At 41.4% G+C, this 24,689-nt stretch overlaps 5 protein-coding genes across 27 annotated transcripts in view; 3 read left to right on the top strand and 2 right to left on the bottom strand.

Annotated features, from left to right (window-relative positions):
• Positions 1–86: 86 nt before the first annotated feature.
• On the bottom strand, positions 87–14,597 carry LOC106568328 (enolase-phosphatase E1-like). Of its 3 annotated transcripts, none has more exons than XM_014138581.2 (6): positions 14,448–14,597; positions 3,859–3,960; positions 2,565–2,767; positions 1,885–2,017; positions 1,658–1,781; positions 87–954 (listed from the first exon to the last, which is right to left on the bottom strand). In XM_014138581.2, the coding sequence occupies exons 1-6, from the start codon at positions 14,595–14,597 to the stop codon at positions 815–817; spliced, it is 852 nt and encodes a 283-aa protein (XP_013994056.1). In that variant the 3' UTR covers positions 87–814. The 3 variants fall into 3 exon arrangements, with proteins under 3 accessions (XP_013994056.1, XP_013994058.1, XP_013994057.1); XM_014138583.2 differs by lacking the exon at positions 14,448–14,597 and adding an exon at positions 9,078–9,219; XM_014138582.2 differs by lacking the exon at positions 14,448–14,597 and adding an exon at positions 4,078–4,804.
• hnrnpdl (heterogeneous nuclear ribonucleoprotein D-like) lies at positions 5,253–10,299 on the top strand. 6 transcript variants are annotated; one of them, XR_001320253.2, is made up of 9 exons: positions 5,253–5,555; positions 6,291–6,459; positions 6,625–6,786; positions 7,024–7,155; positions 7,375–7,495; positions 7,727–7,888; positions 8,574–8,680; positions 9,096–9,199; positions 9,950–10,299. XR_001320253.2 is itself a non-coding variant. In XM_014138537.2 (8 exons), the coding sequence occupies exons 1-7, from the start codon at positions 5,467–5,469 to the stop codon at positions 8,642–8,644; spliced, it is 906 nt and encodes a 301-aa protein (XP_013994012.1). In that variant the 5' UTR covers positions 5,253–5,466; the 3' UTR covers positions 8,645–8,680; positions 9,950–10,299.
• Positions 10,900–15,981, top strand: hnrnpd (heterogeneous nuclear ribonucleoprotein D). Of its 15 annotated transcripts, XR_001320259.2 has the most exons (9): positions 10,900–11,186; positions 11,939–12,107; positions 12,459–12,620; positions 12,842–12,973; positions 13,201–13,300; positions 13,460–13,612; positions 14,012–14,111; positions 14,466–14,567; positions 15,389–15,981. XR_001320259.2 is itself a non-coding variant. In XM_045692494.1 (8 exons), the coding sequence occupies exons 1-7, from the start codon at positions 11,026–11,028 to the stop codon at positions 14,080–14,082; spliced, it is 933 nt and encodes a 310-aa protein (XP_045548450.1). In that variant the 5' UTR covers positions 10,900–11,025; the 3' UTR covers positions 14,083–14,111; positions 15,389–15,981. The 15 variants fall into 15 exon arrangements, 12 of the variants coding, with proteins under 12 accessions (XP_045548450.1, XP_013994055.1, XP_013994054.1 ...); XR_006758404.1 differs by having other exon boundaries at positions 14,012–14,567; XR_006758403.1 differs by having other exon boundaries at positions 14,012–14,957.
• Positions 15,425–18,228, bottom strand: LOC106568330 (vesicle-associated membrane protein 8). The gene is made up of 3 exons (XM_014138587.2): positions 17,987–18,228; positions 17,165–17,326; positions 15,425–16,969 (listed from the first exon to the last, which is right to left on the bottom strand). Exons 1-3 carry the CDS (start codon positions 17,987–17,989, stop codon positions 16,826–16,828), a joined length of 309 nt encoding a protein of 102 aa, XP_013994062.1. The 5' UTR covers positions 17,990–18,228; the 3' UTR covers positions 15,425–16,825.
• A 4,339-nt stretch (positions 18,229–22,567) lies between these two features.
• mat2al (methionine adenosyltransferase II, alpha-like) overlaps positions 22,568–24,689 on the top strand; it is a 35,681-nt gene continuing 33,559 nt past the window's right edge. Inside the window, exons 1-3 of one of the 2 annotated variants that reach the window (XM_045692210.1) lie at positions 22,568–22,826; positions 24,347–24,424; positions 24,562–24,684. In XM_045692210.1, the coding sequence (XP_045548166.1) occupies positions 22,751–22,826; positions 24,347–24,424; positions 24,562–24,684 (277 nt within the window). In that variant the 5' untranslated portion in view covers positions 22,568–22,750. 2 annotated transcript variants of the gene reach the window in all.

Here is a 24,689-nt window from a genome sequence, read left to right as displayed (position 1 = left end):
CTGTACATGATAAAACACTGTGCAGTAATGTAGCATTCAACTTCCAAGAGCCTATTTAACCATATTACAGTTAAAATACCAAGTGATCAGCTTAAATCGTTTTTATTTAAAATGCTTAAAAAAAAGAAACCCTGTCATGTCCCTTAAACGTGCAGTCTGCAGACTGGTACGGCTCTTAGTGCTTGTTACCCACCACCCACCCTGTGCATAGCCTGGATACCCGACTGTTCCTGTGTTCAACAACGCTACACTGGCCAGAGCAGAAACAGACTGGCACCCAGGCTCCCCTCTTAGTGTACTTCCAAAGTCCTTTGATCAATGGCCGACCCTCCCATTCCCCTCCCACAAACAGATGTCATGTGTGGCCCGGTTCCAGTTCGGTTAGTAGCTCATTCCCTTAGCCTCTGAAAGGACTAGATAGGTGAAGGCAATGGCTCCACCTGGCTCTCCAATAGGTTTAGAGGAGCGTCCATCACGTCGCTTTTACCGTTCCAGTCCTTTCATTAGACCTAAGGGCAGCAGGTGCTAGGGGAAGCGGGAACTTGATAGAACAGGGCCAGTGAGTGAATGTGTTCTCCCACTCTCTGGTTGTGTTCTGTTTCTCAACCCTTCTCCCTGAAGTGTGCATTCATTACTCCCCCTCAGATTTAAAAACAATGCAAAGGTGTAAGATATATGGTGAAAACTCCCATGTGAAGACCAATCATTTTTTATAGCCACAAGGGGGGGGTCGATGAGCATACACTTTGGGGAGGTGAAGGGGAAAATCGGACGGCAGCATCTCTACCCCCTACCCCTACCCTCTTCTCCAGTGTTAAGCGCTGCCCATCACTTCCAGTTGGCTGAAGGTTGTAATGAGGTTATAGTGAGATCTTTCTTCCTCTGTCAACTCCATGTTCCCTGGCCGCACCACTACAGCCACGTTCATACCAGCATCCTCCGCTGCCTTGGCCTCTGCAGGGAGGAACAAAACACACTACTGTAATAGCCTCCTCTCAGTCATCCATGTTCCCTGAGCTACACTAGGATCCCACAACAGCAGGCTTACTCAAGTCCCAGTCATGGTGTAACAGAGGCCCTAACCCTTGGTTTTAAGTTAACATTCTACACAACAAAGGAAAGTAGAACATGTGACATGGAGACCTCATGGTGGTTGTGGTCCCACTAACATGATGGCATCTGCCTTCCCTCAGGGGGAGGCCCTCGCTGCAGTGCAGCAGAGCACTAATACAGTACTGATTTAACTCTCATACAACAGCCTTTCCAAATGCTATTCTGGATTAGTGCAGGGCTAGCTACATGGCTTTGGATATAAAAATATGGTCAATGTATTATTTATCTTCCTTCATGTTAACCAGTAGGTTATTGAGAACATGTGTACATAAAACAGTTCATAATATAGTCAAATAAAAGTTCAAATATGCCTATTTAATATTCTATAAGAAGCAGCTCTACTGGCCTAATGCTGGCTGGGTTGTTTTAGTTCAGGACAAGCCCTTTGACTAGCTAGTGGAAAAATCCACTGTTGAATTCAGAGTAACAGCTAAGGCTGGCAAGGCTTCGGAGGGGGATCCTGCTAGGTAGAAAGGCTCTGGATCAGTCTGATTTATGTAAATGACATTCAGTGTTAAACTAATCCGCCTGCTACAACACTTACCTCGTGTGACATCTGTCAGGAACATGATTTCTTCAGGCGGGCAGCCCATTCTCTCTGCAATCCGCACATAGCTTTTACTTTCTACTTTAGTGCCTATGTTGGTGTCGAAGTGGCCATCAAATAGCTGAAAGGATAGAGAAAATCTGAATTTAGCTGGAGTGTATTACAATGTAGATTAGTGTGTGTGTGTGTTCTAAACAGGTGTATAAAAGAGAAGACTTCCTTACATCTAGTACGTCTCCCTCTACAGAGTATCCAAACAGTAGTTTCTGAGCCTCCACACTGCCAGAGGAGTAGATATAAACCTTCAGGCCCTGTCGTCTCCACCTCCTGATGGACGGTACCACGTCCTGGTACACCCTGGTTCACACACACACACACACACACACACACACACACACCTTAATAATCCTGTCTTTTCATCGGGATGAGTCATCGGGTTTGAAGGTGACATTTGGAAGAAATGCAACAGTACAATAGGACTTGATCCTCCCACAGGCGGTTTGAAGCCATCACCCTGAGCACAATAACAATAGGGCTACACAGCCTGTAGACCTACATTCATGCAGGGAAGAATCTAATCTTGCAATCTGTGCACACATATCTCTGATTTATGTCAACCATGAAGTGAGGTCTATGGGAGATTTGCACTAAGATCGATTAAGGATTCATCCCTCAGACAGTAGTACTCTCAGACAGTAGTAACCTTTAGTCATTTTCAGCAGACGCTCTTAGGTTAAGTGCCTTGCTCAAGGGCACAGACAGATGTTTCACCTAGTTGGCTCAGGGCTTTGAACCAGCGACCTTTAAGTTACAGGCCCAACGCTCTTAACCGTTAGGCTACCTGCCGCCAGTAACCTCCTACATCCCCATCCGTCCAATAGAAGGAACACTCCCAGCTACTTACTCGCCTTTGATTCTCCCGGCAGCGTAGGCCGCCCTCCACATGTGTCCCTGCAGCTGTTTCAGAGCCGTGGACTTCCTGTCCGAAGCCATCTGCCACAGCACGTTGTCCACCACCTCCCTGATGGCTTTCTCCTCGTCCGTGTGCCCAGACTGGTCCAGGGAGTGCTGCGCACACGCTCGGTGCAGACGCAGGTCCTCCTCAACCTAACATGATGACCGGGACAGGACATGTTCATTAGGAAGCAGGGATCGATTACACATTGACAACGCTTGGAGTTGTCCAACATAGATATGTTGACTGACATTTATGGGGCTTGTTTGGTGCATTGATATTTCAAGGCTGGCCTCTGCCCTCCTCTCCATCAACCACTCCCATCAAGGATAGAGACAGGCGGCTCCTGGCAGACAGGAAACTGTTCATTCCAGTCAATTACATATGGAAATCACCATGCTATAATGAGAACTGATCATCGTTCTGCTTTCTCCAATTCAGTAAGCTCATTGGAGAAAAGATCTCAAAGCTCAATTAACAGACCTCCTGGCTGCATCTCTTATTGAGGAACCTAATAATGTTAACTAACTTACTGTAATCGGTTTGTCTATGAATGTAGATAGCGTGTCATGAACTATGTCAGTGTCCATCAACCCCCTGGTTCTGGTCCCTCATATGACCAATCTAGTCAGCTTTCAAGTGCAAGTTTTGATTTTAGGCAAGCTGTCCTCAAAAGGAGTTAAACCACCTTAGTTTGCCAGTCCCTGGTGAAAAAAATGCAGCATCCTGTAGTAGCCAGTGAATATGAGTGCAGCTCTGAAAGCTTGTCTCATCTCCTGCACTCACATCATCCCTTATGACTTCTATGGTTGGTAGCTAATCAAATACACCCATTATCTGTGACCTACATAGCTCATATATATGGGCTAAACCCAAACCCACTGGATTACAGCAAACAATGAAAACACAGGAAATCTAAAATCCATGTAGGCCTAGCTCTTTAGAAGAAAATAAAAACATTGTTTAAATATTTTCCACTGTAAATCCATGCAGTTTAAAACAGATGACAATAATAGTTAGCTACACGAGATGAGGTTGCTATGGCTGTTGACGCCAAACTCTGAACAGCAGAGTCGTTTAATGTACTAATCATACCACACAAGCAATCATTAACTGGTTCAACAAATCAAAATGTACAGGTTTTCAACCTAAATTAATGCATGGGTGTTGCATATTCCGTCAGATTGTGTGCAGTCACTGCTGACTGGTCATCATTGTCCACAGTTTGCAGCAAACCAGTTACCTGTTTCTTAAGGAGATGCACGTCTTGTTTGCATTCATCTTCTTCCCAGTGCGCCGACAGATACTCCTCGAGATGATCTTTGATGTATGGGAATAAAATGTCCTATAGTAGAGAAATAGCACCGTTAGCATGTAGCTAGTTAGCAGTCAAACCACCAGTCTACCAAAAAAAAACAACCACAAAAGCAATGCATTTGTCTCGGTTTGTTGTCCTAGCTACCTTTACAAACGTTATTGGTGTCGTAGTTCCTTCAATATCCAGCAAAAGTGCGGTAGTGTTGTCAGGGATTGAAACACTGGCCATTTTCCTGTCTGAAGCCGTCTACTGTAGTTAGTAGCTAACTGTTAGCTTAGCTATCTAACGTTACCCTGCTATCCAGGCTGGAGAAAAGCGAGCAAACCCTAACAGGGGACTACCAATTCCTTTCCAAATATATTTTTTGGGTTACTTTTCAATTAGCTAGTGTTGGGTAGAGCAGACTCGTCAGCACACATAAAGCAGCCAGACCCATTGAACGTGCTCAAGAGCGTGCATGAGAGCAAAGAAAGTCTTCTGTTTCCAGGAAGGCGTGATAATGACGACCACGAGGGTAAAGCAGCATGGAACGCTACACATAAAATATTAAATGACCAAACATTTAGCTAGGTTAGGAAAATAAAAAAGGACACGGTGTGCTGCAATATAACATTGCTCATTTCGCTACAATAGTTGTATTTACTGGTGGGTCACAGGCATGGGCCATGCGCAGTCGAATGTCCCATTCCACATATTCTAGAACGTGTGAAGCGTTGCATAACCATATCAAGAGATTCTCTGCTCTGTCGTAGCTCATTATAAGGCCAGTGTTTGGGCACAACATGTGTACAGTGCTTTCAACACCTTTGGCTGGTACTGTATGAGTATGACCGGTGTGAAATGGCTAGCTAGTTAGTGGTGCGCGCTAGTAGTACGTTAGAAAAAAAACTTGGTTAGTAGCGTTTAAATCGGTGACGTCACTCACCGTTGGGAAGTAGTTTCCCTTCCTCTGCAAGGACCGCGGCTTTGGTGGTGCCACTGTCTGAAAAATCAACCTAGATGGCGACAGAGCCACATCCGTTTGCGCAGATATCATACTCTCCTTGGTAAATATTACAGTATCTGACAGAAGTGTTTGAAACCTCTTCAGTCACTTTGGTGTTTGTTTGATAATAATGGAAATAATATGCAGTATTTCGTTTTGAGGCAACAAAAATGTAATTTACTGTGTTGCTTTTAATTTTCGAACAAGAATGAAGAAAGTAAAATCAGACATTTTAGAATAAATTGCCATTGGTAAAAAAAATATTAAACCCAGGAAGTTTTTTTGTAATGATGATAATCTGTGATCAGCTTTAACATTACCAATCAGTAATTTACGTAAAAAGTGCTTGTAGCAAAGACAACAGCGCCTCCCTCACTGAGCCAACGCAAACAAACCACATCATCTGCGTCACTCCCCGCCACCCAGTCCGCCCTTGATGTCAGCCATTTTACATAGCAATCGCGACTGAATTCGTCCCAAAAAGTATTTAGCAATCAGGCCTAACGTTAAATACACATTTCTATTTAATAACAAGGTGACATTCGAAAATGGAGACCGAAGGCCAGGTTGACTTCAGTACAGACGAGTTTCCAGAGGGCTCCAAGATAAATGCAAGCAAAAACCAGCAGGATGACGGGTAAGCGGCTTGATGTTAGCCTAGCTAGCTACTTTCAGCAAGAGGAGCTAGCTAGTAGGTGTAGCTAACCAGCTATAGTGTTATTTCTGCCAGCTGGAGACAACTTACGTTCTTTGATTCAAACGTAGCCTGCTATTGGAGTGGTAACACGCTAACGTGTATTAGGTTACTAGCTAATATTAGCCAGTCCCCGTTGTGATCATGCATGCATGGCTAACTAGCTAACGTTAGCAAACTAACTGGCGTCAGGTCATTCAGGCCAAGTACCCTAAGTGTGCAAACGGGGTTGGCTATGTGCTGTGAAACATGTCACCGCGTTATTTGTAGCAAGCTAGTTTAGCATCAGATTGATGTCGTGTTGATTATTGCCGCTCTTTTTTTTTCTCTTGCACTACGTTACTGCTGGTTTTTCGAATTCTGACAGATGAAACAACAATAGTTACACATGTCCTGTACATGCACTCAGTGGCCACCCAAGCTAGAATCTGAAGTGTGTGTAGTAGCTAGTTAGATACAGTTCACTGATCTAGCTGTTGCCTTTATAGTTAACCGTTCTAGACAGTTTGAATCGTTAGGCCTAATCAGCTTGCTGGTGACAACAGCTTGACCTAAAGCAAATGAGTCAGTTAAGAACAAAGTCATAACTAGTGACTCAGGTTGTTAGGGATGTATAACAAGGACGTAGTTATGACTGTTTGATAGACTGCATTTGTCTCCTTGATTCTCCATTTACAGCAAGATGTTCATTGGAGGGCTCAGTTGGGACACCAGCAAAACAGACCTCACAGATTACCTGTCGAAGTTTGGAGAGGTTCTGGACTGCACCATCAAAACAGACCTGATGACGGGCCGGTCCCGGGGCTTCGGCTTTGTTCTCTTCAGAGACTCAGAGAGTGTAGACCGGGTAAGCACTAGAACACTCACTGAGCAGAGAACAGGACAGGCTGTCTCTTCTTGTCTTGCGCTCTTAATTCTAAACAAAATAGTTTCAAGACATACATAGTTGGCATCCACTCACATCACTTGATCACACACACCCTGTTTCACTGACACATTATCCTGTATGCAGGTGTTGGAGCTGAAGGAGCACAAGCTGGACGGGAAGCTGATCGATCCCAAGAGGGCCAAAGCCATGAAGGGGAAGGAACCGCCCAAGAAGGTGTTTGTCGGAGGCCTCAGCCCAGACACCCCAGAGGAGGAGATCAGGGAATACTTTGGCGCTTTTGGAGATGTAAGAGAGTGACAGAATGAGTGCACTGTCAACGTATTCATATGTTTTATTCTACGTTTTTTGATATGGTAAACCCACACTTTTAGGAAGCTGTAAGTCCACTGAGCGAGTGTGGCAATGGAGCTAGAGCTGATGCTATTGTATAATTTACCGCCTTCACGTGGTACAAAGACTGAGAGATACGCAGAATTGTGTGATTACTGTCTTCATAGCCACTGAGAGAAACTTTGTTTCCAGATTGACAGCATCGAGCTTCCCATGGACACCAAAACCAACGAGCGACGTGGGTTTTGCTTCGTGACCTACTGTGAGGAGACTCCTGTTCAAAAGCTGTTGGAGTGCAGATACCACCAAGTTGGGAGTGGAAAGGTAGCTGGATTCCGCTTATTCACAATGACCATTTGAAAGATGTTACACATCTTGCGCTGATAGGCAAAGCTATTATTTCTATGCTATTTAACCAACTTAGTTTAGACGGCCATTTTGAGGAATGTTGGCAGTCAAATAACATGCGACTGTAGGTACTTTAAGAAAGTGTCATCACTGTTTTCCACAAGTGTCTTGGTTAATGGGCTGATTTCTCTGCAGTGTGAAATCAAAGTGGCCCAGCCCAAAGAAGTGTATAGACAGCAGCAACAACACAGAGGAGAGAGGGGAGGCTACGAAGGAGGGAGAGGAGGTGGAGGATACAGGGGCCGGGGACGAGGAGGTACATCTACCCTATGACACTGAAGAATGCAAATCATTTTTTATTCTATCATTATTTATTCTTCCAACAAGGAATTTCTCATGTGGCATTTGACACATGCAACAATGACAGTACTGACAACTGAAAAGGGCATGGATTACAGTACATTGAAAAGAAAATCAAGACATACAAATGTCTTTGACACTACAATATAGGCTTGTCACACTGAACCTCTCCATTGTCTCTGTGCAGGACAGAGTAACTACAACCAAGGTTACAACGGCTACTACAGCCAGAACTATGGTAGCTACGGCAACGGATACAACCAGGGCTACAATGGCTACGCAGGCTATGACTACTCTGGCTACAACTATAATAGTTATGGTTATGGACAGGGATACGACGACTACAATGGTAAGCTACACTATTGATGCCAACTATCGAAACAAGCAGTGCCTTTCAGCCCCCAACAACAACTCATGTACTTCTAGCTAAGACAACAACAGGTGGAAAAAAGTCTCCATGTATGTAATCAATAGCTCTGGAAAAAAAATAAAACAGATGTCTGTAATGCTGCCTGCCTTGGGTCTCTTTGCTCTGGTGCATGTTTGTGAGGGGTCCTCCATATCCAGGCAATGCACTTTTATTTTACAGGGAACACTTGCAACATTAATGATCATTCAGCCCATGTAAAGTTCTAAGATTGCATTTGTATCGCACACACTTCTGAGAGTACTTGTAGTTCAATTCCTGGGTATATAAAGTAAAACACAGCTGAGCTGTATAGAGTTTTTGGTACATATGTCTTGACTCATGATTGTGCATCTCAATACTGATACAAAAACATTCCATTTGAAAGTCCAAGCAAAAATAACACAACTGGGTAAACAAACACTGCAGAATACATCCTACTGATTATTTGTCATTACTGCTACCCAAAAAAAGAAAAGTGAACTTGAAAAAACTCCCATGCACCATGACTCCCATGTCAACTAAACTCCATTGATAATACCTTGATAGGATTTGCTTTTGCTACGTTTTTGTTTAGTTAGCCTGTGACACTCATCTTCCTGACCTCTAACCCTTGACCTTCCCATAGGCCAGCAGAGCAGCTATGGGAAGGCCTCTCGAGAGGTCACAACCCACCAGAACAACTACCAGCCTTACTGAGCTGATCTGATCCAACAAGACCTGCTTAGAATTCTGGTAAGACCACACTCCCACCTAAGGCTTGACTTTTAAAACAAAACTTCAAAATTTAAAGATCAATAGACACTAAACAATTACTCTAAAACCTATCATGAGAGAAAGCAAGTGGTTACTATTACGATGCACACCCCCATTTTGACATAAAACTAAAAAGTCATGTCTATAGATCTTTAATTGCAAAAATGTTTGCAGCGTTTTATTTTTATTAAGCTCTCCAGAAAAAAACGTAAGCTTTTTTTCTGTAGATTCTCCTTTTTTCCCTTGCTTTTTAACAGGTGTTCATAAGGAAATAACATAAAGAGACTTGATAGCATTGTTAACAGGTAAAGTACTGCTAAGGGTACAGAGTAAAGACCTATCCTTAGTTTTCCTTTTCCTAACTCTGATGTTGTACCTTGTTTGTACCTGCCAGCGGAGACTTCATTGCAGGCCGTGTGTCGCCTGATCACGACAATCTCTGGGCGACGCACATAGCGGGCAGAGAGCACGGCATGCACAAGAAAACGCTGTCCTGTGGTATGGTCTCTTCACACTTCCTGTAACCAGCGATAAACAAAAAGAAACATAAGAGAAAGGAAATTAATCTCTTTTCAGTTTTTAAAGTGTTTGCTATAACAATTTGTCTGAAATTGATTTTTTACAGGATATTAATATGAAAGTGTAAAAATGTACTTTGACTTGTATTTGTGTATTCTCTTAATTTTAGTGGTCTTGTTTCAGTTCTGGACCTTCAGTGTTTTTTCTATAATGAACCCCTTTCTTAAATTGCTAAAACTCATAATGATTGCTTTTTCTTTATAGCCCTTAGAGAACTTCACTTGATAAACACCCAAAAACTTTTTTTTTTTTTTACTTAGGTGTTAAAGATCATATGTAAACCAGCTTTATGATGCCATAAAAAGCTGACAACTCAAAATATATTATGAGCTATTTGTGTATCTGGCTTTAAATGTCCAAATTTGTTAACTTTTAGTTAGGGTCATATTTGGGCTTGCTCCTTAATGGTGAAATTTACCCACCAATTCATTGGAGCTGAAGCTTTTGCTGGCCAGTGAGCTGTTACAGGACACGCTACAGAACCTTGGTGAAGCCGAGTTCTACACATGATCTTTAAAACGGAATGGAGAAAAATAAACTATTAATAGTTTAAGTTGACGACACAAGCAGAAGTTAAACAGTGAAACATGGACGTGCAAGGTTCACTGTGCCCTGCAGAGCTCCAAAGTTGGTAACATCTACTGTGTTGTGTTGTGTCCTTGTTTGCAGACGGGCTGGCTGGAGAATGACCCTGTACCCAGGTGGAAGCTTTGGGGTGCTGAATCCTGTCCTGTCCTCAGATCAGCTCATGTTTTAAACACCAGGCCCTTATTTCGTTGTCCTCCTCTTCCTGAGTTGAAGCTGGCATGCAGCGTGTCTGACTTTGTAAATAGCGAGGTTGCTGTTTCTTGGTTCCAGTCCCCCCCTTCCCTTCATCTTGTAGGTCTAGGTTTCATTTCATCGTGATTTAATGTGTTCTTATTACCTTGATTTTCAACTTGTCCTGCTTTTGTTTTAAACTTGGATTTTCTGCCGTTTTTTTGGATAAAGGGGTTATTAAAGAGGGTACAAAACTCAAATGAGCTTGACTTTGTAGTACTTGATATTCTGTTTTTCATTTCATAACACCGACTATAGCTGCCGCGTCATTCTTTGACGTGAACATTTAGACCTGTAGGTACTTCAGCCCAGGTGCAGTAATCGTTACACAACTTGATTCACACAACACTAATGTACTAAGAGTGTTTATCGTGACATGAGAATAAACCCTGCCATATTTTCTAGATCTGTTTAGAGATATTATTGCGTATGGAACCTGTCAAATTCAGTCAGTGCGAAAAAGATCAATACAAACCAGACGGTTATATAACATACTGCAGTGCAATACGTTTCAAAGCATAGCAAAAGTTGTTCTATTTGAGAATTGCTTTTAATAGTCTAGAAATACACCACCCTGAAGCTAGTCCCACCATTTTATACATGACGCCATTATGTTTACGTAGCTGGCTAGCAAAATAGCAAGCTGCCAACAGCTGGTATCTTGCAAACATACTAGATTAAGTAGTACAGTTGGTAATTGTCAGCAAAAGCAGAGTGAGTGGTTATCTGTTGTGACTATTTGTTTTATGCCTAGTGTCTGGTCTTTAGCAACCTACTAACCTGGGGCAAAATAGAACGAGTCCCATTTCCAACGCAAACAAGACTGACGAGAGACAGTCAGCAGCTGTAGTACGCTCGCGTTAGCACGCAACCTCGACAGCACCTGATTAGCTAGCTACCTTTAGCAATTTGTGCAACATAAAAAAATGTCGGACCTTGAAACCGGCGAAGATCCAACTGTGGTGAAAATGGAGGACGACGGAGAGGCTAGCACCGAAGAGCGGACGCCGACTGTTGCAGAGGGCGGCCAGGCAGGAGAATCCGAGGGATCAAAGATTGATGCCAGCAAAAACGAAGAGGATGAGGGGTGAGTGAGACCGCTAACTAGCTAGCCTAACGTTAGATAACTGTCGTTCCCTATATGGCTAGCTAGTTAGCTCAGTTTTGAAGAAGGGACAAGTACCTAATTGTTATAATTTTGACATTTCCTCGCATCGTTGGCAAACTTAAATGAGGAATAACTTGAGTTGAATGCCAATACCGAAATATTACAGACAGAGTGCTGCTGATGGAGGGATGGGTGATCCCTTCAGGGCAGGTCAGTCAGGTCAGCAGCATCACTGTCTCCCTGTTGTTGTGGCTGTCATCCTTCAGCTCTCAGGCGACCAGAACCTTCCATTTTTGCTTACATAGACAGACGGTGCTTGCTGGATTTAGAGTTGTGTATATGAGAAATGGATGTAGAAATATGATACTGCTAGGCAGATGCTGGGGTGGCCTAGGGATGCTGTCTCTGGGTAAGTTTTAGTGACGACCTGGGAGATGTTAGTTAAATCATCCACTACAAACATACAGCTTGTAAAAGCTACAGCATTATCAAATGATGTCTTTGCTAATTGTCATAATCATAACTATAATGATAACGTTGACCCTAAACCAGGACTTTGGCTATGTTCCCTCTCTAAAGGCTTTAACTCTTTCTTTCCTTTCCTTCTTTCCTACTGATGGCTGAAAGGAAAGCATATGAGAAAAGGAAATTATTAGAGAGAATTGGAACACAGCTGCAGTCTGAGAATTTGTATGCAGAATGGAAATATCGGTATCTGTCTCAAAATGCAGGAAAATGTTTGTTGGTGGTCTGAGCTGGGACACAACAAAGAAGGATTTGAAGGATTACTTCTCCAAGTTTGGGGAGGTGGTAGACTGCACCCTGAAGCTTGACCCCATGACAGGCCGGTCCCGAGGGTTCGGCTTTGTTCTGTTTAAAGCAGCTAACAGCGTTGATAAGGTATTCCTGATTGTGTTCAATGGTATTGATCATGCTGGATGATTGTGATAGATTATTTTATATCTATCTCTCTTATATAGTGTGAATATGGTATTAGATTTACATTTTAGTCATATAGCAGAAGCTGTTATCCAGAGCGACTTACAGGAGCAATTAGGGTTAAGTTCCTTGCTCAAGGACACATCAACAGATTTTTCACCTAGTCTGCTCGGGGATTCGAACTAGCAATGTTCTGGTTACTGTCCCAGCGCTCTTAACCTCTATGGCATGGCAGCAATGGGATGGGAATCTTTTTTGCTCTATCAGTTTCCTTATTATAATGATGTTTTATCTGTGGCTTGCCTCTGGTAGGTGGTTTTACAGAAGGACCACAAGCTGAATGGGAAGGTGATCGACCCTAAGAAGGCCAAGGCCATGAAGAACAAGGAGCCCATCAGAAAGGTCTTTGTAGGAGGTCTTTCTCCAGACACTCCAGAGGAGAAGATCAGAGAATATTTCGGTGCCTTTGGAGAGGTAGGCTACTACAGTAGACTTTAAAAAAAATATTATGTTGTCAGATGTTCTGTAGAGTTTGCTAGCCTGGGTACCATTTTGAATGATCGGATCAGACCAAACTAGTTAGCGGAACGAGTCGATATTGAGTGTTCGTTTCCTCACAAGTCGACAAGCCTTCTAAACATTGAAACCTTGCTGAATAAGAGGTTATTATATTCCTGTGTTGTCTGTGTGAACAGGTGGAGTCCATTGAGCTCCCCATGGAAACCAAAACCAACAAGAGACGAGGCTTCTGCTTCATCACCTTCAAAGAGGAGGAGAGAGTGAAGAAGATCATGGAGAAAAAGTACCATAATATAGGATTAAGCAAGGTACAGTACATCATGGCTTACCCTGCTAATACTTCCCACAGAATATGTTTGGTAGCTCAAAACAAGTTTTACTTTGCCTTCAATGCATGTTTTTCAGATGGCATTTCCTTGCCAGGTCCAGTTGGTGATCTATTAGTATTATTAATGAGAATACACTGCAGTGTAATGTCAGTCAGAGTTTGAAGCTTTAAAGCCTGGTTATTGAAATGTTTTATTCCTGTCTTCAGTGTGAGATTAAGGTGGCCATGTCCAAGGAGCAGTACCAGCAGCAGCACTGGGGTGGAGGAGGCAGAGGGGGATACCCCTCCAGGCCTCCCGGCAGACAGGGTAAGTTGGCTGGATAGAATAGGTCGTTTCCTGCACCAATACTTTGCATATATTTAGTAGTACTGTATTACATTTGAGTAATGATATGTATGATGTTTGTTAAATCATATGTTTTTGGTCAATTCAATAATACCAAATGGACAATTTGTTGTATTCCAGGACCCAATCAGAATTGGAACCAGGGATATGGCAACTACTGGAACCAAGGTTACGGCAACAACTACGGCAATTATGGCTACAACAACCAAGGCTATGGTGGCTATGATTACTCTGGTTACAACAACTATTACGGCGGATATGGTGACTACAGCAGTATGTAATATTTTTGGTGAAGGCACACTAAGAAAACAATGTACTTATTAAGTATGTAAATAACATGTATGTATGGATAAGTTGACAATGGACTTTTTCTCTTTAATCTTATTGATTAACTGTATGGTTTATATTTTAGTATTTGAGTGAAATTCCATCATGCTGTACATGCTGTAAATAAATATAAAAAAATGACATTAAAACCAACAATATTGTTAAAAACGCATTACCTTTATTCATTGTTTTCCGTTTCCTAAATTACTAAATATTCAACACAACAAAGGAAATATGTAATGAAAATAACTGATTTTGAATATGTACTACTATCTTATCTAAGAGCTAGAACTATCATATACTCATATAATAATGTTTTTTCTGTGTGTGTTTGTGTCCAATCAGCAGACCAGCAGGGTGGTTATGGGAAGTCCCCCAGGCGAGGTGGTCACCAAAACAATTACAAACCGTATTGATGTAACAGAAGTTCCACACACGCAGACAGGTATGTTTTATAAGTCACCTACAACAAACCTAGATAAAGTGCAATGTATCTACCTCTGTATAATAATAATAATAATAAACCCTCATAATGTTTTTCTCTTTATAGTTTTTCACAGCACCTGAAAAGTGCTTTACAGTAGTCTTAACATAGAGGCTACAGTCTTTTTTTGGTGAATTATTTCTGCTGCCTCTTATGAGCCATTTTGTAACTGTAAAGTTAACAGGTATAGTACTACTATTACTACAGTAAAATGGATACCAAGAGATAAGGATTTACAAGGGAAAAGAGAGTGAAAGAGAGAAAATAATAATGTTGTCTCCTAACTCTGACATATACCTTGTTTGTACCTGCCAGCGGAGCTTCCTTGCAGGCCATGAGCTGACCTCCCCGGTACTCTCTGGCCCGCTCAATGCGGACCGGGTACGAGAGGCGTACACTCTCGAATGCTGCCATTTGGTATGGTCTTCCAACATCCTGTCTCAGCATTGTAAATAAAAACTAAGTGGGACATGTCCGGCTTTGTCCACTTTTTTTAATTTTCATTTGTTTAATTTCTGTAATGTGTTTTTTTGTCATGTAAAACTTAAATACAAATTATGTAATTTTAATGCCATTTTTTACAGGCCCTTACTCCCCCGTCAAGTAATGGTAAATTACAACATGATACTGAGAAAATAACTATTTACTTTTCAAAGGACACGGCTTTCTCTGGACTTTCCAGTGTCTTTTTCATTCCTAATCATACCTGTAATTCTTGCTTTTCTTTATTTAGCTCTTGTAGCAGTAATAGCCAGTAGTCCATGAGCTAAAACCTGGTTTGTACTTGGATGCTACTGCGTTGGAGAAGTGCGTTATTTTTGTACTTGTATTGTTTGCTTGTGTTACTGACAGCGGTGGGAAAACTTCTCCTTTAAACGTTAATTTTCCTCTAACAAAATTCTCTTTTTAACCTTTTGAGAAAGTATCAAAGTATCTCTATGTTTCCTGGAAATTTGCATGTAATGCTTTCTTTAATGTGTATCTTTTTGACCAATTGAAGGCTTTACTCATTGGTTTTGTATTTGGGCTTTGAACTCTTTAATTTGTCACACTTCAGGATTTCTAGCTTATGGACTAACTTGTTTTTAATTCTTAATTGTAAGACATATTTGTATCTATTGTATTGTGTTTTCTTAATGGAAATGGTAAAGACGGGATTCCTTTGACATTTAGTTGTAGCACTACTAGTGTGCAGTAACCTTCATCATTAACAGTTTGACTTGTTTTGTCTTTTTCAGGGTGGAAGATTGAAGGAGCGTTGGCAGACGAAGTGACAGGTTTCAGTCAAGAGTTTCCTTTATTATGGACGGCTTGAGACAGGACACAGTCAGAGTATTCAGTTGATCTACGCACATTGAATTTATGTTCAGTGTTGTTTTTCGTTGTTTCTTCTTGCAAAGCTTTTAAAAGTTTCCTATTCGTCTTGTATTGAGTTACACTGTGTGAAAGGAATATATGCAGAATTATATTTAAAAGTTGATTATTCACTTACGCTCAGTGTTATCCCTTTTGTTAAATGTGTGTTATATTCTATGTAAATTGCTTTTTGTTAAGGCATAAATTACCATTATTGAAACCCAAATAGGATAAAGATACTTAATTGTCCCTGAGGTGGAAATTTGTCTACCGATAAATAAAATTGGATTGGTCAGGGCCAGAAAATAAATTATTTATATTGCGGTCAAAAGCAAATGGGCCCTTAAATAAATCTATATCCTTTATCGTAGTTATCACAAGTAAACATTTTGTTAATATATATTTGACATGGTACACAGAAATATAGAACATTCAGAAATCATCAAAACATTTAAATAAAAAAACGTATCTGAAATTGAAATGGATTGTTTTTTTACAGTGTTAACTGTTTGTTACATTAACCTTTACCCTTGGACAGTATTATATTGCTAGTGGAGTGTAAGTGTATACTGTAATGAAGTGAACTATTGTGGCCACCATTTCTAAAGCAGCAATCAGCAGTTGAAACAATAACAAAGCGACTCCCCGCCCCTCTTTTGGTTAAAAGTTGCGGGATGGGGTTGGAGAAATGTAACTACTTAAATTCATAGACGGTGTGATGGATGAATGGACTGACTATCCATGATATAGCATTTGTAGTTTTAACCATGGTTTGAGGATATTGTGTTTGTTTACATTTACTTTGTTTACAAACATTGAAGTAAAACAAGCTTATATTTGGGGTTCTGATGGGGTACGACAGTTGAACTAACCTCATGAGGCATTTATAAGTTACATTCTTCAACAATCAATGGGTACATATCAACTTATAAATCAGAAAATGTATGTAGCAACTGCAGATTGCCCCTTTAAGCACAAATATAAAGCATTCAATGCACCCTGATGCTGTGAGAAGAGGCCCCTTACCTGTAATATTTCTCTTGTGACAAAAATACACAATCTAATGTATGTTATTAAACATCAAATGAACAGATATAATCTAAAAACAATCAAACAAATTCCAGGATGCTTATTTACAGAAGTCATAATGTGAAATGTTATATTTTGTCACGTTACTATACACAATCCACCTTGAGCCTTGGGGAGAAGACCAGAATGAAACCACAGTTTCATCAAATTCAAAACATGACTGTTGGTGATCGTGGTTCATCCTATTCCTTTTAGCGAGGATGTAGTACTGTAGGAGTCCGTGAGGCAATTCAACTGGGGATGACACCTGTAGCAAACAGGATGATGAAGACGAGGATGATTAGAACTATCACTCCGATGATGATCATCATCTTGGCGTTCTTCCACCAGTACTTGCGGGCTACCCGCGTGGATGTCCTTTGAAAGGAGTCTGCCTGAAAATTCAAGGAATTATGGAAGGTTAAGTCAAATATAATTGGGTTTCAAGTAAGTTTAAGCAGAAACAGACAGGCAAACCAGAAGCATATTGGCTGTTCAACACCTTTCTCTAGACTAGAGGAACCACTACTTATCACCTCACCAGGATAAAGGTTAAAAAAATACTATTGTCTTTCTCTTATAATACTTACGGTTGCTTGTAGGTCATGTGTCTTGTCAACCAAGTCATCTAACCTCTCTCCCCTCTCCAGTACTTTGTTGATGTTGTCTTTGAGTATAACTTTAACTTCATTGACTTGGCCCTGCACTGAGTCCATTTTAGAGGAGGCTGGCTGTTGAGAACTGTAGTCAGCCTACAGAGAGGAAGAGGAGAGAATCTGCTCTGAATATTATCCACATATTAGGTATGACATACTGTAACCATAGTTTTCAGAATAACATGACACTTTGCTACTGTATGATAGACATTTTTATGATCCATTTCACCACAGATCATCACACAGACGAAGAGAATGGAAAACCTGTGTTTGTCCAGTATGGAAATGTTAATCTGACTTCGCAAAAAAATCAAGACTCATCCATATCAATTCACACAAATACAGGAGCCAATACACAGGGCAGAATGCAATTCAATAACACCGGGATATACAGTATAATTTGAACATATCTGAAAGCAGGCCAAGTAAATATTGCTCTATCGCTCAGCCTCAGCCATTCCTGTATTGACACTCTCCCGGCTAGAGAGTATTTTTCACTTCCTACAAAACAGCTAGGTCACTGCTTTCTTTAGTCCCAAAAGTTATTGGACTGTCAGACATTTACTTACACGGAAGTCACATGTAAATAACTATATTCACAGCCTATCCTGCCTGACCCTGTTGTTTATAGTCTTTGTTCCTTTAATACCACTGCTCTACTCACTGTAGTGCTTATAGTTCAGATCATTAGTGTGCCCTCAAGGCATATGACTACCTCACATTCACAGCTTCCATTTGACAAAAGTAAACACTTACCATGTCAGAACAAATGAATTTATCCACAAAACAAAGAACTACTCCACTTCAGAGGGTAAATGTTTCACAAAGATGTATTATCCAGACAAATTAGTAGCATAGCAAATAAAGTAAAGGCATGTAAAGTCTGCTTCAGACAGCTGTAGGTTGAGACACAGGCGAACAGACAGGTACAGACACAGGTTCCACACAGCGCTGCCCCTCCCTGTAGTTACACATTAACTACTTCTGCTGCACTGGAGCTCTACCATTGGCCCGACGTTAGTCACTCATCTCTTTACATAGAACTAGGATTAGTAGAATTGAGATTGCTCTGAAACCCCCCAGATGTCCATGGTCCACCCCATAGTGCATGTATAGCACTTGAGATAGAAACAAGATTTGGAGAAATTACATGACAAGCTGATCTTCTGAATTTGAATGCCCATTCTACCTATTCTGATTCTATGTGTCTTTGGGACATACCATCAGCTGTCCTAGCACCTGATGCAGGTCAGCGCTGGGCAAAGGTCACTTTATTTATCAGGGGGCTGTTAGCAAAGGAACTACAGATCTGGAAGGCAATAAAAAGTGAAGTCACTTGCTTGCTACATAAGCTACATCTGATTTCATAAGAATGCTAAATAGTTAAATAGTTACCGGACTATCTGCATTGACTCTTTTTGCTCTAACTTTTTTTGATTCATCACATACTCTGCTGCTACTGTTTACTATCTGTTACTTTATTCCTATTCATATGTACATATCTACCTCAATTATGTACCTTGTATCCTTGCACATTGACTCGGTACTGGTATCCCCTGTACTGTATAGCCACGTTATCGTTCCTCATTGTGTATCTATTATTACGTGTTTTATTTTATTATTTCTCTATTTTCTTTCACTCTGCAATGTTGGGAAGGGCCCGTCAGTAAGCATTTCACTGTTAGTCCACACTTGTTATTTACAAAGCATGTGACTAATACCATTAGATTTGATTTCCATGGCTTGCCATGTTGTTCAGATCTCTCTGTTCCAAACATGAGGCTAGTACCAGGAAGAGGAGGGCATACACTATATTTATGGAAATAAGCTCCACTCTTGTTATTTTAAAGAGACAGATATTTCCTCCCTCAAAGCAGTTTAAATGTTTTGACATGTTTGATTGTTACTGTATTTCATAGAAAAATGTAGTCACTTTTCTTCTCTAAATAGGGTATAACTTGAAGAAAATAAAGAAACAATTTCACATGAAACGTTCCCCTTTCTTTGGCCATCAAACAGTAGGAAAAGACTACTGTAGGTATGTGTAACCCATATGATATTCCCTTGATTTGTGGTGAAATCTGTCCTTGTAACTCCATCTAATCCAGTACAGTATAAGGTTGTAAATGGATATTGTTAAGGAATTGATGGGCCCTCCTGGACTCATACTGTAGCTGAGCTCTGACACAGATTTAGGACACCCAATCCTCTGACAGGATGTGGTATCTGAACCTGATTGCCAGCACATGGAGTTACACATACTGTAGTGTAGTAATAGTTTGCTCACCCATCCAATGGAATGGTTCTTCGATACAGAGCTCCAAGCGGCAGTTGTGTTAGGAATAATTGACCCCTGCCCCCCTCTCTCTCTCTCTCACACACACACACACACACACACACACACACACACACACACTAGCCTACATGAAATCTTGCACCTCTGACAGCAAGGTCAGCAAGGATGATCTAGCTTCTTGCTACAATGCAGTACACTATTGTTATGGTCTTGGTTGATAGGCTACAAGTTAAAACTGCTGTATTTATGCTGCAATAGTTTGTGTCGGGGGGCTAGGGTCAGTCTGTTATATCTGGAGTATTTCTCCTGTCTATCCGGTGTCCTGTGTGAATTTAAGTATACTCTCTAATTCTCTCTCTCGGAAAGAGCCCTAGGACCATGCCTCAGGACTACCTGGCCTGATGACACCTTGCTGTCCCCAGTCCACCTGGTCGTGCTGCTGCTCCAGTTTCAACTGTTCTGCCTGCGGCTATGGAAAACCTGACCTGTTCACTGGACGTGCTACCTGTCCCAGACCTGCTGTTTTCAACTCTCTAGAGACAGCAGGAGCGGTAGAGATACTCTGAATGATCGGCTATGAAAAGCCAACTGATATTTACTCCTGAGGTGCTGACCTGTTGCACCCTCTACAACCACTGTGATTATTATTATTTGACCCTGCTGGTCATCTATGAACATTTGAACATCTTGGCCATGTTCTGTTATAATCTCCACCCGGCACAGCCAGAAGAGGACTGGCCACCCCTCATAGCCTGGTTCCTCTCTAGGTTTCTTCCTAGGTTCTGGCCTTTCTAGGGAGTTTTTCCTAGCCACTGTGCTTCTACACCTGCATTGCTTGCTGTTTGGGGTTTTAGGCTGGGTTTCTGTACAGCACATTGTGACATCAGTTGATGTAAGAAGGGCATTATAAATACATTTGATTGATTGATTAAAATAAATTCTTAATCTGTGCTGTAGTGCTCTTCTTGTTTGGACAACTGTCCTTTTTCGGGAGGAATTATTGCTTGCTTTGTGAGATGAACTAACCTCGTATTATGTAGCGCCATTTCACTGTCACTGCAGTTATCTCTGTCCATCTGATACAAGTGTGCCTGTCACTGCTACTTTGTGACAACTCAATACATCTAGACCTATGTTGGATTAGAAAACCTATAAAACAGTTTTAAAACATTATTGTAGCCTACATTGTGTTAGCTAGCAAAATGGCTAGGCCGTTAAATTGATGGTGGGGAGTCGACTCCTCTCGCATCTTTCACAGCAAAGGAAGAGCTAGCTAGTTTCATTAAATAACCTATAGATAGGCACAATACTTTTTATTGCACTTTTAGGCCTAATTAAACTTATGCATTTGGCGATGTTCAACTTCTATTCACTGGCACTATGGATAGTAGCTAAGCCGTACTCATTGATAGCCAAACATGCACTTTAATATACTGTTGGTGAATTTACGAGGCATTGCAAGACAAGACACTGCGAGATACTGATTACTAAGATATAGCCTATGCGCACGGTTCCAGCTGTCTTTCTGCCTGTCCCGATCCTCGCTGGCTCACATGCTTTCTCTCACTATGAAAAACGCTAGTGTGTGTTTGGTCTTCCGTCTGTTGCGTGTAGAGTAGCTCAGCCAACTCATTGATAGACCCTATTTTTTGTGAACTTGCGCGAGATATTGCAAGCCAAGAAATTGGGAGATACAGCATTGCGATAGCCTATACATCTTTTGATGATCGATGCACGGTTCTGAATGTCTGCAACTCTGCATGGTGGCCGACATGCCTTACCTATGCATGTCTGTGCCCCTCCCCTCTAAACCCTGGCTGGCTGTTGATGTCTTAGGTCAGGGTTCTCAAATCCTGTTCCTGGAGAAATACCTTCCTGTCGGTTTTCGGCTCCAACCCCAGTTGTAACTAACCTGACTCAGTTTATCAACCAGCTAATTATCTAACCTTCAGGATTGTGGCTCTACATGAACAGAGTTGATTCAAAGCAGGGCATACCAGCTAAACTTTTTGAAAATGGCTAGTTCACTTTCTCATCCATAAATGCATCTCAAGTGCAAATACGGTTCAGCAGCTCAAATCAGCAGAATGCGGACATTGTTATTAAGGACGTCTACCACGCTACAATAATTATTCTGATCACACTTCATCAATTTAAATATTATGGGGACACCTATACATTTGGCAGCCAAGCACGAGTTGTCAGTATAGGCTATTATCGTCAAACGGTGAAATATCTTAACGCCTAGCATAAAACCTCCTGGCGTCCATCGTAATAGTAAATTCAATTTAAAAAAAAATCTGAATTACAGGGAGCAGCTTGGAAAAACTATTCATGTGTGAATCATCCTCTGGAATAACGCACACACTTGGATAAGCAATAAGGTCCGAGAGGGTGTGGTATATGGCCAATATACCATGGCTGAGGGCTGTTCTTATGCATGACACGGAGTGTCTGGATACAGCCATTAGCCGTGGTATATTGGCCATAAAGGTTAAATAAATCAAATTAAATATATCACCCCCCCCCCCCCATCAAAGCAGTAAAAATACATGTTTTGCCATACACATGTTATACGGTCTGATATACAACGCTGTCAGCCAATCAGCATTCAGGACTCGAACCACACAATTTATAATAATTACATAACCAACATCTCTAGTAATACCCGTCCAATAGGGCTAAAACATGGCACATAATAGGGTTATCAGCGTGGAGTGCGCCGTGGGATCCGTGGGATCAGTCAAGGCTGCACAGCAGGAATATCACTGACATATTGTAGTTCTTACACATCACCTTCTATATTCAAACAGGATAGGCCTTGTATAGACTAAATTGATGAGCAACAAGGCAGCATCATGCACATGTCAGTCCTCTAGAACGCAAATGTGTAGTCTTCCTAGTAGGACTCTGCAATAATGCAGTGGTGTGTACGTGTTTGCACAACCGTTTCAGCGTGTTTTGGGAGTCGGGAAGTGTCGATTCCTTCGACTCCAACCACAGGAGTCGGAGTCGACTCCAACAATCCTGGAGTCGTGCATCACTATACATTTCCAGTAGGCGGCGCTAGATCAGAAGCAAAACTTAAAATATTGTCGCCTACTGTAGATTAATCATTAGTTGATACGATAGTAAGTAGCCTATATATATAGCATCTGTTTCAGTTCTAACTTCAAATTCAACAAGCTTTTGATTGTAGCAATTGTTCAACCGACCAACTGAAGATGAATCCCAGCGGCAACAGACCCAGTGGGAAAACATTCCTTTTTACATCGGAGTCAGTTGGAGAGGGACATTCTGGTTGGTGGTTACTTTCCATGCGTTTGTAGGCTATATTGTATATGTTGTTGTACGAGTGTACCTTTAGCCTACTGAACTATCACACGTAGCTTTACTCGTGCATGACATGTGCTCTTTCTCTGTTATGGATGTCAGTTTGAGGGCTAATAACAGCATTGCATACTGTTAAGCATGGATAGTAGTGTCTGTTTTTATTATCGGATCGTGCTTACTGTTTAAACTGGGACACACTCTTTTCACGCCACCTCGATACAGCTACGACCGGACGTGATTTTCGTTGGAGGTTATGGAGGATTATTGCTAACCCTTAACCTAATAACCCTAACCTGCTGTGTAAATTCACCTAACCTGCTACGAAAAAGTCACTTCCGGTCGTAGCTGTATCGAAGTGTCGTGAAGCGAGTGTTTCTCGCGTAAACTTTCACTTCTACATGCGCATTTGCAGTAGTAAGCTCGCAAGACTTTCAGATGATTGTACGATGTTACATCATCTGCAGGGCTTTGGAAAAATGTCTGCCACCCACTTCAGTCTGGGTCCATACCCTAAATCCTAACCTTAACCCTACCCTTACCTAACCTTAACCATTTTAAATGTGAACTTCAATGGGGTAGGGATGTCCTAAGGTTCCCAGATAGCATGGACCCTTCAGTTTTTGGTGGATTCACAATAGTTTTAAAGATAATTTCCTGCAATTCTACACATTTTGCTATGATTTATGCCAGAGTGAGAGTGACTAACAAAATCAATGGGGCCCCATGGAGGTCAGGGCCCCTGGGCACCTGTCCTGCGTGCCTGGTTGGTATTTGGCCATGATTACTACAAGTTTAGATAGCTGGCTAGACAAATTGACCAATACATTTTTTTTTTTTGCTTTGCTGACAATGCTAATTGAGTGACTGTCAGTGACTAAAATAACAAGAGAAAAATTGCTGATGCACAACTACATTTCGAACTTGCACATTCTACTATTCTAACTCTCAACAGTAAGTTGAGACCCCGACTGAGTTCCTAAAATAAATATGTGGTTTGTTTTTTTGGTCAGAGGGCCCCCTAATGGCCTAGGGCCCTTGTCGCTTACGCCTGGAGCCGGCCCTGCTATAGAGAGCCATAGTAATGGTGTATTTTTGTAGGCACAAACTCCGTCATGTCTTGTTGCCCAAAGCCTATGGAGAAATTAATGGGATTTTGGGATAAACACCCAAAATAAGGTCTGTGGTAAGCACAGGCTTAGGAGATCTTATACGTTTTGTTCTATGAGCTAATCTTCATCAGCTAATGTCCCTTTGGCATTTATCACAAACCCCATTCTTGCCCCATTAATTTCCCCCATAGGAATGGCTGAACGAACCAGAGGTAACTCATTTCTGTTTTTTAGGACTACAAACTGGCGAGCTCTCAAGTAGCTTTGTATGAATGCAAATGACTTTACATTAATTACTGTCACACAGAATATATATATATATATATTTTTTAGCACTTAGGTTATCAATATTTATTAAACCATATCATTTTTCCCCAGACAAAATGTGTGACCAAATAAGTGATGCTGTCCTTGATGCATACCTAACTCTGGACCCTGACTCCAAAGTGGCTTGTGGTAAGTTTGTCCAGTTTTATATTCTCTAAAGCTCTTATATGTTAATAGACAAACACGACTTTAACAATAGTTGTTTTTCATTATTTCATATCTGAATGACCTTTCACCTCAACATTGCTGAACTCTTTCTGCACTAGAAACTGTTACGAAGACGGGTATGATCATGCTGTGTGGAGAGGTCACCTCCAAGGGTGTAGTGGACCTCGTGGAGGTGGTCAGGAACACCGTTAAGAAGATTGGTTACGATCACTCCTCCAAAGGTACA

Source organism: Salmo salar, chromosome ssa13 (assembly GCF_905237065.1).
Source record: "Salmo salar chromosome ssa13, Ssal_v3.1, whole genome shotgun sequence".
Lineage (NCBI taxonomy): Eukaryota > Metazoa > Chordata > Actinopteri > Salmoniformes > Salmonidae > Salmo > Salmo salar.
Note: the sequence above shows the minus strand (reverse complement) of the source record. Positions and strands in the feature narration are given on the sequence as shown.

Coding starts and splice junctions, on each gene's coding strand:
- LOC106568330 (XM_014138587.2), bottom strand. Junction 16,970..17,164: donor CACATGACCTACAAGCAACC/GTAAGTATTATA, acceptor TTGAATTTTCAG/GCAGACTCCTTTCAAAGGAC.
- hnrnpd (XM_014138575.2), top strand. CDS start 11,026: ATGTCGGACCTTGAAACCGGCGAAGATCCAACTGTGGTGAAAATGGAG. Junction 12,108..12,458: donor CAGCTAACAGCGTTGATAAG/GTATTCCTGATT, acceptor TGCCTCTGGTAG/GTGGTTTTACAGAAGGACCA. Junction 12,621..12,841: donor ATTTCGGTGCCTTTGGAGAG/GTAGGCTACTAC, acceptor CTGTGTGAACAG/GTGGAGTCCATTGAGCTCCC.
- LOC106568328 (XM_014138581.2), bottom strand. CDS start 14,597: ATGCTGAGACAGGATGTTGGAAGACCATACCAAATGGCAGCATTCGAG. Junction 2,768..3,858: donor TGCATCTCCTTAAGAAACAG/GTAACTGGTTTG, acceptor TCATCATGTTAG/GTTGAGGAGGACCTGCGTCT. Junction 2,018..2,564: donor GCCGGGAGAATCAAAGGCGA/GTAAGTAGCTGG, acceptor TGTGTGAACCAG/GGTGTACCAGGACGTGGTAC.
- hnrnpdl (XM_014138537.2), top strand. CDS start 5,467: ATGGAGACCGAAGGCCAGGTTGACTTCAGTACAGACGAGTTTCCAGAG. Junction 7,156..7,374: donor ACCAAGTTGGGAGTGGAAAG/GTAGCTGGATTC, acceptor ATTTCTCTGCAG/TGTGAAATCAAAGTGGCCCA. Junction 7,889..8,573: donor GGGATACGACGACTACAATG/GTAAGCTACACT, acceptor ACCTTCCCATAG/GCCAGCAGAGCAGCTATGGG.